Source organism: Galeopterus variegatus, unplaced genomic scaffold, assembly GCF_000696425.1.
Source record: "Galeopterus variegatus unplaced genomic scaffold, G_variegatus-3.0.2 Scaffold0, whole genome shotgun sequence".
In the NCBI taxonomy this organism is placed as follows: domain Eukaryota; kingdom Metazoa; phylum Chordata; class Mammalia; order Dermoptera; family Cynocephalidae; genus Galeopterus; species Galeopterus variegatus.
The window spans coordinates 3,053,478-3,068,550 of NW_007726111.1; the positions used below are offsets into that span (position 1 = coordinate 3,053,478).

The window sequence follows — 15,073 nt, forward strand, 5'->3', positions numbered from 1 at the left end:
TTGCCGGACACGGAAAAAGACAAAAGACAAAAAAAAAAAAAAAAAAAAAATGCATTTATCCTCCATGAAGTATATATATCTGTGATATTTAAAACAAGGTAACTTAACCACTGAAAGAAATTTGAAAATCTCCAAAATGTTTGTATAGTAGCAATAGTATTAGATTTAAGGAAAGTCTCCAAAGTGAATTGCTTTGAAGAACTTTGCATTGCATATCAGTAATCACCAGTGCATTTGTGTAAAAATCAATTTTATTACCTCAGGTGGCATGGATTACATTCTCCTAGAATAAACTATTTTTTCCTTACTGTTTGATTTTCTACTTCACTCCTACCTTGATTTTGCCCATCACAGAATACCCATGGCTCTCTTATTTCCAACTGTATCACAGAACTAAAATTTGCAGTGCCTTCGTTTTATCTTACCACATTGCTATTGGGGGAAAATTAACATAGTCCCAAACACTCCTCTTCATATAAGGATGCCAAAAGCTAGTCATTGCATTCTTAGGAGACTGCAATTTCCATGAAAGTGATGCGGCACAGTTGTAATAGTTATATGTAATAATATGTGTAACCATATATATGATTGTATATAGTAACCAAATATGAATATATGTGTATATATACATACACATGCAAATCAGTCTATCCATTTATTTTTCATCTATAATTGATTATATGACAGGGTTACCATTATAAGAAATGCCATAAGATCATAGGCTACCCTCCAGAAAGGAGTTTATAAAATATAAATATAACTACATTAACTATTAATACCAATGGAGAGTGGAAGAATGTTCTTTGTCTGGAAAAGCAATTTCCAAATAATACCTAGAATTACAGTTTTTTGTCAGCTATAAATTTTTAACTTAACTTGTTAAGATCTCCTGGGGCAGGATTGAGGGAAGGAAAAAACAACCCTTTAGAAATGAGAGAAAATTTAATGCAGTTTGATCATGAAAACCATATGATTACAAGTGGGTTTCTTTTTCACTTGCATATTTCTACATTTTCCAAATTTTCTATATTTAATATATATTTAACATCAGAATAAATATAAAATCTCCTCTATTAAATAGATATCAATGGTTATGTGTTAGCCTGCATTCAACATAAGACAAAGCACCCTTTAAAGTATGAGTGAATATTGCGGAATGTCGGGCCTCCCTGAGCCAGAGGCCGACAAAACCGAGCGGGAAGAGACCCCGGTCCAGCCAGGGGTCCCTTGTGGGGCTGAGCGGGATGATGAGTGTCGCTGGCACGGCCCTTCCCCCCCAGGACCTTCCTCCCCGGGGGCCGAGAAAGAACACCACCGAGCCAGGAGAGTGGTCAAAGCCGGAACTCCGTTTATTAGAAAGGTGTTGGAGTTTATATAGAGGAAGAAAGCGGAAACAGAGAGGAGAGGCGGGAGGAGATGGTTATCCAATCAGGGGAAGCCACAAGTTATGAAGAGGGGTGATGACAGGGCGGGCAAAAACTGCTTAGTCACTGGGCCCCGGAAAAGAAGGACTTCTAGCTACGTGCATTAAAGCGCTCGTGAAACGGCGGCGGAGGCCTTACGCCAGCAAGATGGCCACCGCTTGATCTATTTTAGGGAACAGGAACCATACTTAGGCAGGCGCCTTATGATTTGATTGCGCCCGCAACATGGCCCAACACACATCAAACCATCATTTAAAAATGAAGTGAAGTGGTTTTGTAGCATGACCAAAATGGCTTAAACATTCTCCTCAGTTTAACTAAGTTCTAGACAGCCTTCGTCCTGACTCTAGGTCCCTGACATCCCTTCTCTTAAAGCATATACCCAAGAAAACTTGTAATTGTAAATTCATTTTCTGTCCATTTGAGATATAAATCTTTCAAAAAGCTTCTTGCTGGTTTTACAATCCAAGAATGTTGTTCCTGATGACCTGCAAGCCATCCCTTTGAAATGTAGTCATCAAGGAAGATAGTGCCCCGATTTCCCTAGCCTCTGTGGGAGGGTAGGAGCCTAATTTTGGTGGGCATCTTGCTCCACATTTTAAAACTACCTCCTATTATGAACATATGAGAAAATTTTCTTTTGGCTAAGGCCAGTTAGCACACACAGGTGGCCTATGATCCACTTTCACCCCTCTCGCTGTTGCCCCTACTACAGCTCCTAAAAACCCTTCAGCCCCTTGTTTGAGTGGAGTTGAGCTCAAACTGAGTTCCGCTTTCTCTCTTCTATTGCAATAGTCTTGAATAAAGTCTTCCTCCTCTGTTTAACTTTGCCTGGTGCAATTTTTGCTTTAACAAGCATTTTGTTGTAGGATAGGTTATTCTACAATGATGGTAGGTGATTTGCAAACATATACAATATTCTTCTAAGTGAAATAATTATATTTTGTTTCTTAAATAATATTAGTGAATCATCTACTACACATCCTTCTATAGAAATTATATTTTATGTAATGAGTTCAAATAAAAAGACCTCTATCTGAATCTATAATAAATATATCATTCTGTTATGTATGGGTTTGTGTTTGTTTTTGAATATGTGATACTTCTGTTTGTCTATAGAGAAAACAAAAAAGTCATCTCCTATTTATTTAGAACACCAGTTAATAAGCTCAGAAATGCTGTACTTGAACTTTAAATTTCTCATGCAGAGAACCCAATAAATTCTTCCACAGATTCCCTTTGGCATTTGAGTAAATTTCCAGCACCCTTTACATTTTTATGGCTGTTTCTCCTCCTGTCTTCCCCCAGAGGCAATGTTTTACTACTTTCACAATAACTACATGTCTTTACTTACTGACTCTTGCCACCCCTCGCCCCCTGATTTTGAGTTAACACACAGCTGCTAGACCTTGCTGGTTTCCCCCTGGATCTCTTTCTAGTCCATCCTTTAAAAAAAAAAACTGTCGTATAACTTCGTATAATGTTTGCTATACGAAGGTATTATGCAATCAGGGGAAGCCACAAGTTATGAAGAGGGGTGATGACAGGGCGGGCAAAAACTGCTTAGTCACTGGGCCCCGGAAAAGAAGGACTTCTAGCTACGTGCATTAAAGCGCTCGTGAAATGGCGGCGGAGGCCTTACGCCAGCAAGATGGCCACCGCTTGATCTATTTTAGGGAACAGGAACCATACTTAGGCAGGCGCCTTATGATTTGATTGCGCCGCAACATGGCCCAACAGCGGAAAAGGCAAATCATTCCTAAGTGAATACTACACGTGATAAAACATTTTGAATTTTGTACTCTTCTCAGTCTTACTCGACTAATTCAATAGAAAGACAGTCAATGAATTAGTACACAATTTTTATGTCTTTATATTTCAGTTGCAGTTATTCCTTTTTTTGAGTATATGTTCCTTTGAGATGCATATCTGTATAGGGTAAAGTCAACGAATTATTATTTTTTATTTCTAAAATAATACTTTGTTATTTTTGCATGTGTTCTTCCTAGGGGGATTATGGTGGCCCACTTGTTTGTGAACAACATAAAATGAGAATGGTCCTTGGCGTCATTGTTCCTGGTCGTGGATGTGCCATTCCAAATCGTCCTGGTATTTTTGTCCGAGTAGCATATTATGCAAAATGGATACACAAAATTATATTAACATATAAGGTACCACAGTCATAGCTGAAGTAAGTGTGTCTGAAGCGTCCATCAATACATCTCTCTTTTACATGAAGATTTCAGAGAACATGGAATTAAAATATTACTTAAAACAATCCTAAGACAATTACTTGAGTGTCATGTTTGTTAAGATACTCATTAATATTTATGGGTGTTTTCTGTTGTTCTGTTTTGTCAGTATTATTTTGTAAATGTTGAAGTGAATTAAGGTACATGTAAGTATAGTAACATATCTCCTGAAGATACTTGAATGGATTAAAAAATGCAAGGTGTAATTGCTGGATGATAAAAAGTTTAATGAAGACCAATTAATCTCTCTACGCTGCTTTCCAAGGTTAGTTTCTTAACAATGAATAAACCATAAGTTAGATGTTATTTTAACCTCACCAAAACAATTTACACCCTGTGTCCTTAAATTGTAACTCTATATTAAATTATATTACCTTTCAAATGCCATAAGTTATAGTTTATTCTTTTTTCTCCACTGTGTATCCTGCCATACTGGTATACAAACAGACATGTAAAAACACATAGCCGTGTACACATGCCTGGGTGCATATGTGCATGCTTACAGTTTAAATCGTGGTGTATCTAATATAACACCTAAATATTTTAAAAGTATGTACCTATAGTTTTTTCTCGAGAAAAAAATATAAATTTCTAAAGACCAGTACAAATATTAAGGAAAGGTCATGATAGAAATGACTAGCTCATCCTCTGTACCTAATCTGCAAATGACCTCCACTGGTTGGCATTTCAGGTGTGGTCATGACCCACAGAGTTAAATAATGCCTAATCTAGGTGTTGACATGAATTTAATTATCCTAGTTGTTTCATGGAGTTTCTAATTCTTAAAGGAAAGAGAGTAATATGTTTATTTGCATTAATTCTTTTCTCCAAATTTATTTATGCAAGATGTTTATAGATTCATTTTCCTAAAACATTTTTTTTTTAAATTCTCAGAGAAGTGTCTAATTGAAGAAGTTTAAAAGTGTTTTGGTCATTAAAAATATATTTAAGTAGGTTAATTCCAAGACTTGCTTCTGTGATTGGCTTCTAGCTCACTCTCTTTAAATTTAAAAAAAAATTTTAAGAAGAAAATTTCTGTATGTCTCCAAAGTTTTGTAAGTAGCCCTTCATCAAATCATGTATGAAAGTATACATTGGAGGAAAAAAAATGAAAATACGTTTCTCAGCCTGAAAGTCGTTTAGCCTAATAAATCTTTTTTCAAGCAAATGAAAAAATGTAAAAGGAAAGGAAAGGAACTAATTTGTCTAAACTCTATATTCATTTATTTTTCAAAAGTAGAGTTGAATCTACCGAATCAGTTATTTTAACAAAATATCTTCACTTTTTCTTATTTCACTTTACAAAGATCTTTCCTAATGCCATGGGAAATATTCATTTAAATTTTGTATTTTGTATGATAAGAGACAAATTATCATATTCAATTTGTATTTGTCATGCTTAGCTAAATATCATGTATTTTTTTTTTGAGAAGTGGGATAAGAAAGAGTAATAGGATAGGCTACGAATTTTCACAAAATCTTCCTATAAAAAAACCTTTAAAAATAAATACTTGAATGTTTTGAGTACAGTATGCCCATTTCTACTACTTGGTTCTCTTGAATGGTCTTTATTAAGGCCAAGTCTCCAAACAATGCCCTAAAAGCTCTCCAGGATACTTTTCAATCTGGAATAAAACGGGGTTGGATTTACTAGAGAGCTTAGTCCACAGAGTATAGGGAAGCAAATCCAGAAATGGCTTATACAAACTATACTTTTTTTTTTCTTTGGTAATAAGATATGGGCTGGCATCAAGAAATTTAAAGTGGAAGTAAAGAGAGATCCAACTAGTTGCCAGTCCACATCATCTTATCTAATTACACTTCTCTCTCCCTTATGTAATACACTGTTTTAATAAAAACACATAGAAATTTCAAGGGCATATTGCCAAAATATTAAAATGTTTTTCATAGTTTCTTCTTGCTGAACCAGTCAACTTTTACTGATCATCAAAAATTAATGATATTTGTAAAACTTTTGTAAAAATTGTAATACTTTTAAATACTCATATTTAAAAAATACTTCTCTCATGTTTTTTCCTCTAAATTTTCATGGAAGGAGAGATAGGGATTACCTACATAAAAGATGCAGCTAACTCAGATTTTTTAGAACTCAGTGTTCTCCATTTCATTAATGGGTATAAACAACACTACCAATAACTCATCAAATATAGTGTATAATGCAATTTTCTCTTTGGTAGGTTTCCTTTGTGATAGAGGGAAATGGGTCGAATGGACACTGAAAGCAAGATAAACAAGATTCACATTATTTTGCACAGTAGGACAGGGCATAATTATGTCACTATTCTCTGGTAAAAGATACTATTTACTGGGTATTCTTTTCTGAATAAAATACAAAAAGAAATAAAAAGTCTGATTTATAAAAAAATTCATTTTATTTTGTGTCATGGGCAAAAGGACCGTTTAAATTAGAAGTTTTCAATGCTATTTTTGTTTTGGCTGTTTGAGTAATGGTTATATGCTGTTATAACTGTAGACATTTTTTTATGTCTACAAGGAATAGAAATGTAAAATTAAAATATTTGTCATAATGCCTCTGCTGTGCAGAAGGGATGATAATCCTTTTGTATACTTCTTTAATTTTATTGTAAAATGTGTAATGATTTTTATCTGTTTGCTGTGGGCGGGTCCTCAGTCAAATGGTTATATTGAGTCAATCTATAGTATTAACAGGCTCTTGCTTGCTATCTAACTGTTTCAGACTATGGGGAACGTGAGACATTGGATGGCAAGAAAAATAACAATAATGGCATGTTATAGCAAAATTATATTTCATTTATTCCTGTGAATATTTCTTGTTGGTACCAATGGTACTATACAAAGTGAATGTTATAGCCACAACATTTCTCAAAAAGAACACTGTCAAGAAGTGAGAAATTGCTGTCAGGCATTGTTTTTTTGTTTCTAAACATTTTTTTAAAAGAAGTACTGGTTTTGCAATATAGACATTATGAGGTAAAGAATGTAAATAAGCTTTCATACTAAAATGCCTTAAATTGATTTACTGAGGTTCAAAACAACTACTTTCAATTAATTATATCTCATATTTATATACAAACTCATTTGAAAAGTAAAATTAGAGTAAAAAGACATAATCATTGTCTTTTTATATAAAAATTTTTAAATAAATTACTTTTCACTATAAAGTCCAAGAGTAAGTTTCATTTCAACATTCAACTGAGTTTACAACTAAAAATTTAGTAATACAAAAATAAAGTTAAAATTTTCTGGACCATATAAATCTTGACAGTATGACTTTCAAGTAGGTTCATTTCTATTTGTACAGGAAGTTTCTGTCCTTAGGAAACTGAAAATGGAATACTGTGGATGTTATGACTGTTTGTATTATGTGTAAATAGGAAATTGATAAGCTGCCTATTGAGTGGTATAGCTGGATGCTTACCCCAAAAAAGGGAACACTGTGGTTATGACTTGTATTATAAAGTTTCTGTAGTTAATAAAGTTGTTATTTTTATAACCATGATTATATTATTATTATTAATAATAAAATATTTTATCAAAATGCTTCCCTTTTCTTGTTATACTTATATACATGGATGTATTTATATCTGTTCTAGGGCTTAATACAGAAAACACAAACAGCATTGATTTTATTGACAGAAATTACATATACTTTTATGCAAGAAATATCCTATCTCCTATTTATAGAACTAAAACAAAAATTATTTTATTCCAACGTCCATCCATGACAATATCAGTGATCTCCATTAATCCATTAATCTCTATGCAATTCAGTTTCTCTCAATGTGAAATATAATTACTTAGTCATTCTTCATATTTGCTTGAATGGTGCTATGCTATAATTTGCTAACATATATAAAATATTGTCATGAATGATCACCTAAAATCCTTTACCCTATCACTATATATTACAAAGGAGATTGTAAATAATTAATTAATTTAGAGTATTTCTCCAAAATATGCATTAAGTTCAGAATAGACGTAAATCAAATTGATTAATTTAATTCAAATTGAAAACAAGATTTGAAGAACTAATAATGATCTAACCAAAAAGAGCTCTACAATACCTTGATTACTTCAAACTATATTATACTGCCTCTCTCCCAAAAAGGTTGCTTTACTAATTATTCTGGCATACATACTGATCTCAAGTGATGATTAATACATCTAATTCTGTAGCCCTTAGTAAAACATCTGATCTTTCTAATGATTTTTATCAAAGCAGAATATATGCAATTATTCATTTATGGTGTCAGAAAAATTATTTTAAATGTATGTAGTGTTGATTTTTCTAAATTTTGATTTTTTTTCTCTATTTTCTAGAACTCTATTCTATTCTAAACTTATATTCTGCAATTTTAAGTAGAATAGGCCGTGAAGCCTTCTTCAGAGGATGTATTTGTACAAGGTCTTCATGAAATAAGGGAGCAAGCTGTATGAATATCTCGGTTCTGATAAGTTAAACAGGAAAAATATTTTCATTGGTTTCTTGATATAGCTTATTTATTTACTCATAAATTTTGATGCTCTAATTAGTCACCATTTATCAACAATCCTGAATAGTATAACCTTGGTCTACATTTTCTCTATGGTTTAGTCTAGGAATTAGGTCACCATCCTATTTTATTATTATTCTACACAGGCACCTTCCTTCACCTATACAATTCTAGAAAGGCTTTCTATGTCACTTTCACCAAATTACAACCCTATCTGTAAAATTCACATTAAAATTTTATTTTAGTCAGCCTATATTTTCCTCTGTACCTTACATTTTCAAATATCTCAATTGCAGGTATTATTCAGGAAAGCGAAAATTTAAAATTCCAAGATAAAAAGAAATATTTTTAGTAATGGAGGCGGAGTTTACAGTAATCTGAAGAAAATGTTATTGCCTAAAGCCTATCTAAGCAAGACAGAAACTATCTGGCAAAGGAAAGAAACTCATTTTTACTTTATGTAATTCTAAAGAAGTATAGGATTGTAGATTATTATATGTGTATTTATGCTTAGAAAAAGTAAACAATAACAACAAACAACCCCAAGAACAAAACAAAAACCTTATCATTCTGACATAAAATCTAACTTCAAACTAACTTTGGACCCTCATTTCTCCCAGATACTGCTGAACACCCATCATTTTATTTTCATCATTTTTTGAACATGTCTGTACATTGAAGCTTCATGTTTATGTTAAAACAGTCCCGGTGAATATCAGGCTTTTCTTCAACACCTCAAAACCTTCAAATGTCACTTATTTTCCTTTCTTTTTTATCTTCAACATCCCTACATGAAAGTCATCACTTCCTCAGCCTGCTGCAGTGTTTGCTTATACTTTCTTTTCACTTGTTACAATAGTCCACCTATGACTGCATAAGATTGGTCTTGTGTTGTCTTAATCTGCTATATTTTTAATGTGCAATCACCTCCACTCAATTTGAGGTCCTTGGAGACATAAGCATTTATCTTGTTATTAATATTTGTACATTATTTTGTATAATGCTTCACACATACTAGTATGCAATATATATTTTACAATTATTTATATTCTACAATCCACCCTCTTTCTGAAGGCTTATCAATGTTAAAAAGAAATTCGTAATTCTTGTAAAAATTGTGCAACTCTTACTGATCAGCTGCCAAAAAAAAAAAAAAAAAAAAATTGTGCAACTCTCACTGAGGGTTAAGAATTTTAAAGTTTTATATTCAATTGCATTATTTAGATTTAAATTAGTAAGTGGGGCTATTTTTAAGTGGTTTATTGTATTTCACATCCTAGACCATGCAACTAGAAAAGAGAGGAATTACTATCTTTAAAGAGGTTACACATTTATATTTGTAAATGTTGTTATTAAAAATTAAAAAATGAATAATTAGATTTTAGTTTGTTAATAGATAAAGGTGTTTACTTTCTCAAACTAATACAGTTTAGATTAGGCTGGTGAACATTTTCCAATCTGGGTTTCTCTCATAAAGGGTTGGTGTCATAACACTGAAGGGAAAAGGATCATATCAATTATTGCAAAAAGTATCCTGAATCAACAATGGTATGTGTATTACTTATGTGCAAATATGCTATCTGCTGTGCTTTGGCAAGTTTCACAATATTGTGGATTAATTAACAAAAAATTTTTATATGATTAGTTTTCTTAACTGAGAGAAATCAACATGGGCAGCATGTTGCAATAAAATGAGGTTGAGAAAAAGCAGGTGGATTTCATATTAATTATTCCATATATTTTTAGATCTTTACAAAGATATTGTCCAGTTTCCAGACCTCTGATTTTTTAGAAATGTAAATGTAAATCTAAATGTAGTAATGGTTTAGAATATATCGCTGTGTTCTAAAATTAAAAAATTACATCCTATAAAAGAAAAATAATGAATGATTTAATAAGTGTAAATTTGACTTTATGAAAAAATAAAAGTGATTGAAGATCTCTAGACTAGAGAAGAGAAGGTGCAAGTATGATTTAATATCTTTCTTCAGTTCTCCAGAGAGTCATTCTGGAGGGAAATGCTCAGGTCATTTGAGCATTTGAGAAAAATAAGATTGACATTTCAGTAAGATAATTTCTGTACCAGGTAGTAGTTCCCAATTGTGAAGGCTGCAGAATACTTGTTCATAAACAACCAAGAAAACTTTTAGAATCTCTAACCATGGACATTTCTTAACGTAGGAAATGTTTCTTCAATGACAGGTAAACTTTACAGAAACTGGTCTCTTGTGGTACACCATTCTGTAGCACACTGAGAAGCTGTGCTGAGAAGAACAAAATGTTCAGGGCTTGAGTAAGTTTTAGAGATGTTGGGCTGCTTTATGCAGGTCACTTTGCTGCAGAACAGTTTAGAGTCTTTGGATGTTCATGTGTATTTTGAAGTTCAATGAGGGAGCACGGCACAGCATATTCAAGTTTACTGGATTACAGAACCCCCTTAAAATTACAGAGACCGTATTTCACTTTAACTTTAGGAATGAGAGTTCTGCTAAACGCAGTCCAGGAAAACTTGATTTACATACTTACTTTCTGAATAGGAGGCAGTGATAACCACCTGGTTTGAGATTTCTACTGTTTTATAATCTACAATAATTTCATTTCTCTACAGAAGCATCTTTCAGCAAATCTTTCCATTTGAAAAATTTTCTCAGCTCAATTTTTTTACATTTCACTCTTTTCCATTCAAATTTGAGTAAAATTCAGAAAGGAGGAGTTGAGGCATATTTTTCTTGACATGTGTACCATCTATTGAAGCTCTACTCTCACTAATATAAGATCAAAATTGATTACACATAAATATAAAAGTGGTCCTATTTTAACACCACCAAAGCTAAAAAAAAAAAAAAAAGAAATCAACTTTATTTATTTATTTATTATTTTTAATCTTACTAGCCCTCACCGTATCCCATCATCTGCTGAAATTCCCAGCTTTGGAAATGGGGGAACTAAGAAAAAGAGAGACATGTAAGGATACAAAAGAAAAGAAAAAGGAAAGGAAAGGGAAAAAAAGATTTGAAAAAAAATTTGAGGGGAGCTGGGAGAAATTTTCTGGAGATATTTACATGTTCCCAGAAGTAAGGTCAATAAAAACAGCTAAAGCATTATCCTTCTTAATCACAATCATCTGTATTTCCCAAATCCACTTATAAACGAAATATGAGTCATCCTATAATTAACAAGCATAGAGTACAAACACAATTCTTCCACATTTACAATGCCCCATTTTTATTCTTTCATCTGTTCTTTTTTTTTTTTTTTTTTTACCTATAACCTTCCTCAATAATATCTTTTTTTTTCCTAGCTCGACTGAGGTATGATTGACAAAATTGTATATATTTAGAGTGTAAAACATGATGTTTAATATAGGTATACACTGTGAAATGATTACCACAATCATACTAATTAACATACCCAAGACCTTATAAAATTACCACTTTGGGGGTTTGTGTGTGTGTGTGTGATGATACCACTTGATTTCCACTCTCAACAAATTTTAAGTATGCAATATATTATTGTAAACTCTAGTCACCATGCTGAACATTAGATCTCCAATATTTATCTTACAACTGAAGGTTTGTACCCTTTGACCAATAAGAGTGAAAAACAAAGCTTTCTCTATATTCAAATTGCTCACTAAAATATTGCAATTCCTGTCTCACCTTCAAAGGCTTCAGTATCTTTCCATTGCCGTAATTTACAGGTGAAGTTGGCTGGAACTTCAGCAAAGCAGCTCAACGGGAAGGAAATGAAGCGCCTGGTGGAAACAAAGGGAGAACTTGAAGTGTCCGTGTGACATCACTGCTTGGATGTGCTCTCAGTATCTGAACTGAATGTATCCAAAACTGAACCCCAATTGCTCCTTGCACTTCAATCTTCTTCTCAATAATCCAGAAAGTTATTTTTTAAAAAATCTATTTGTGTCTCTCTTTCTAGATCCAAACCGCTAAGACATCAATTTTGCATCCTAAATATCTTGAATCACTCACGTCTCTATGACCAGTGGCTCCACTTTAGCCTACATCATAATTTTCTTTCACTTTTCCTGCTACAATAATCTCAACATTTGTTTTTCCACATACATTTTATCTTCTATCCAATTTCTAACACATACACTTTAAAATGTAACTTTGTGTCTTCTGTTAACTTAACATCCTTCAAGGGATTCCCAGTAGCTAAAATGGTAGAAACTGTTCCTGGCTGTTGAACTCACCAATCACCTCTTTTCCTTTTGCCCACTATGTTCCAGCTACATTGGACTCTCAGTTTTGTATATAGGTTAAAAGTTTGACTTCTTCAAAACCTTTACATCTCCTATCCTTTCTGCCTGGAATTATCCTCCCACCCACCAGCTTTGGCCTGACTAATGCTTACTTCATCATAATTGTCTCCCCACCCACCTTCCTGATTCAGTTACACATTTCAAATGATGATTGTATTAGTCTGTTTCTCTTGCTTATAACGACATACCTGGAACTGGGTATTTTATAAAGAAAACAAAATTTATTGCTTACTGTTTTGGAGGCTGGGAAGTCCAAATTCCGGGGAACATCTGGTGAAGGTCTTGGTGATGGCAACAGTGACCCAGGGGACTCACATGGCAGGAAATGGTGGTACAGAGAGAGAGACGCTTCCTGTGCTCTACTTTTAAGGCCCTCCAAACCATGCCTCTGACCACCACTATTAATCCATTCACTACTGCATGGTCCTACAATCTTATCACCTCTTCAAGGCCCCACCTTTCAATTACCATAATAGGATTTCCCAGCCTCAACAGTTACAGTGGGAATTAAGTTTTGGGGGGACATTCAACCCAAGGCAATGATGCACTTGTATTTCAAAACACTTAGCTCAGTTTTAAGTTGCTATTTGCATATATATATCAATATTATCTCTCCTCCTAGATTGTAAGCTCCTTGTGAACATGGTTAGACTATGTACTACACAATAAATAAATATTTTTTATAATTCATGTATCAGTAATTATCTGTGTGGGTGTGTGTGTGTTTTATTTCATTCAATTCCAAGATATAATTGCATTAAAATCTTTAACTTTTGTTTACTATTTAAATAGTAACATCTCCAAATTCCTTTGGTGGTAGCATGGGGGAGGTGGTTTCTACTGGTTTCTGTCATACACTTTTGTTTTAAATCAGCACATATTTACTGAGCACTTACTGTGGTAGTACTAGGTGCTGGGAGTACAATAGTGAATGAATAAGCCTTAGTCCCTATTCTTATAAAAACAGACGAGTCTGGGAGGCAGGCATGAACCAAGATATGAAAGTGTTAAATGAGAAGTGCCAATAGCTTCTGGAGCATATAGCAAGATTTTACTGAGATTTTCAGCTCATTCCCCTTACTGTTTCAATATTGTTATAATTTTAAATCCTCTGAATTTGAATATTATTTTTCTATTTCATGATACTTCCATCATCACATTACTAATTGCTTAACTAAGTTTTTCTTTTATCTCCCCCCCTTTTTTTGTTGTTCAATATTTTCACGTTTGTAATATTTTAAATCTTTTCCCTTCTTCCTTACATTCCCAAGAATTTTATGACACTTTTAGTAGATTTGAGAGATCTGTGTATTTATTATCAAAGGGATAATGTAGTTTCTCAATGGTGAGAACACTAGCAGTTTTTATACATGAATTTATAAAGGTTTCTTTTGCTAATGTGAAACTGACAAATGTTTTATCATCATAAGTTTTTAATTATATTTGAAGATGATCTAATAAAAATAGGTAATGCTTATTCAGTGCTTACTATTAGCCGGGCTCTGTTTTATCTCATTTAATTATCATTACAATTTTACTTAGGCAGTTTCTATAACTATATCCATTTTAAAGAAAAAGAAGTATTCAAATAACTTGTAATAAGAACATATTTATGGGTGGATTTACGATATTAATTCTGCTTTGTTTTATACTATCTACTGAACATCTCATTTAATTATTTTCCAGAAAAGTAGGAAGAGGGGAAATCTCTTATTTAAACAAGAAAACGCTGCCATCATGTAGGCAGGATATGAGCAAGAAGCTATTCAGAGGTCAAATTGCTTTTCAAGCAAGCTTTGCCCAAAGCTCTCTGAGATATCAGTTAAGTGAACACGAGGCCTCATCAAATACAACTAGCTAAAATATGAGCTGCTTGAGATGCTAATTACTATTGAGTTGAAAGTTAGCAGGTAATGGTTAGTTTAGCAGAGATTTCTTTATCTTTGATGGGAGGAAGGGGATATAGCTATTGTCAAAGAAAAGCAATAGATTTGTGAGATAGAAATAGTACAAACTGTGGAGAAACATGTACTGCTAAGAATTCTAAGGGGCCCCAATGGGGGAAAAAAAGTTCAGAATTTATTATGAAACAAAGAAAACTGGAAATAGTAATTGCCCTTTATTGCAGATACCAGAGGGTGTTTAAGAAAGAAAAAACACCTTTAAAGAAAATTATAATCTTTTACATAGGGCCAATTTGTTATATTACATGGAATCATAGACTTTGACAGCTGTGAAAGCATATTAAAAATCAGAGAAAAAAATAAGGGAACAGAAAAGGATAAAGACTTGCCCAGGGTCACACAGGTAGGTGCAGATCCAGTCCTAAAAGAACAAGATCTGCTTCTTTTTCAAAACTTTGGTTTTATTATTTGCTTATTTTTAAACTGAGATCACATACACAAAATATATTATATTGAAATTTAGTCAAATTCTCAAAAGAACTGCAGAGCTTTAAGAAAAGTAACAAAGAATGAAGAGTTAAAAATTGAAAATACTGCCCAAGAAAAAGAAAGGCTCAATCTACCTTAAGACCTAAGGGGATCAGAGAGAGGCCTGGCAGAGACAGCCAATCCCAGGTGTAGTTCTAGCAAACTCCTGTGTAAGCAGCAAGCCAAAGTC

At 33.2% G+C, this 15,073-nt stretch overlaps 1 protein-coding gene across 3 annotated transcripts in view; it reads left to right on the top strand.

Moving 5' to 3' along the window:
• The window catches only part of HGF (hepatocyte growth factor (hepapoietin A; scatter factor)), a 78,539-nt gene extending 73,686 nt beyond the window's left edge, over window positions 1-4,853 (top strand). For all 3 annotated transcript variants that reach the window (XM_008569159.1, XM_008569842.1, XM_008570561.1), the window contains one exon: window positions 3,434-4,853. In XM_008569159.1, coding sequence (XP_008567381.1) covers window positions 3,434-3,610 — 177 coding nt within the window. In that variant the 3' untranslated portion in view covers window positions 3,611-4,853. The remainder of the gene's footprint in view (window positions 1-3,433) is intronic.
• The last annotated feature ends 10,220 nt before the right edge of the window (window positions 4,854-15,073 follow it).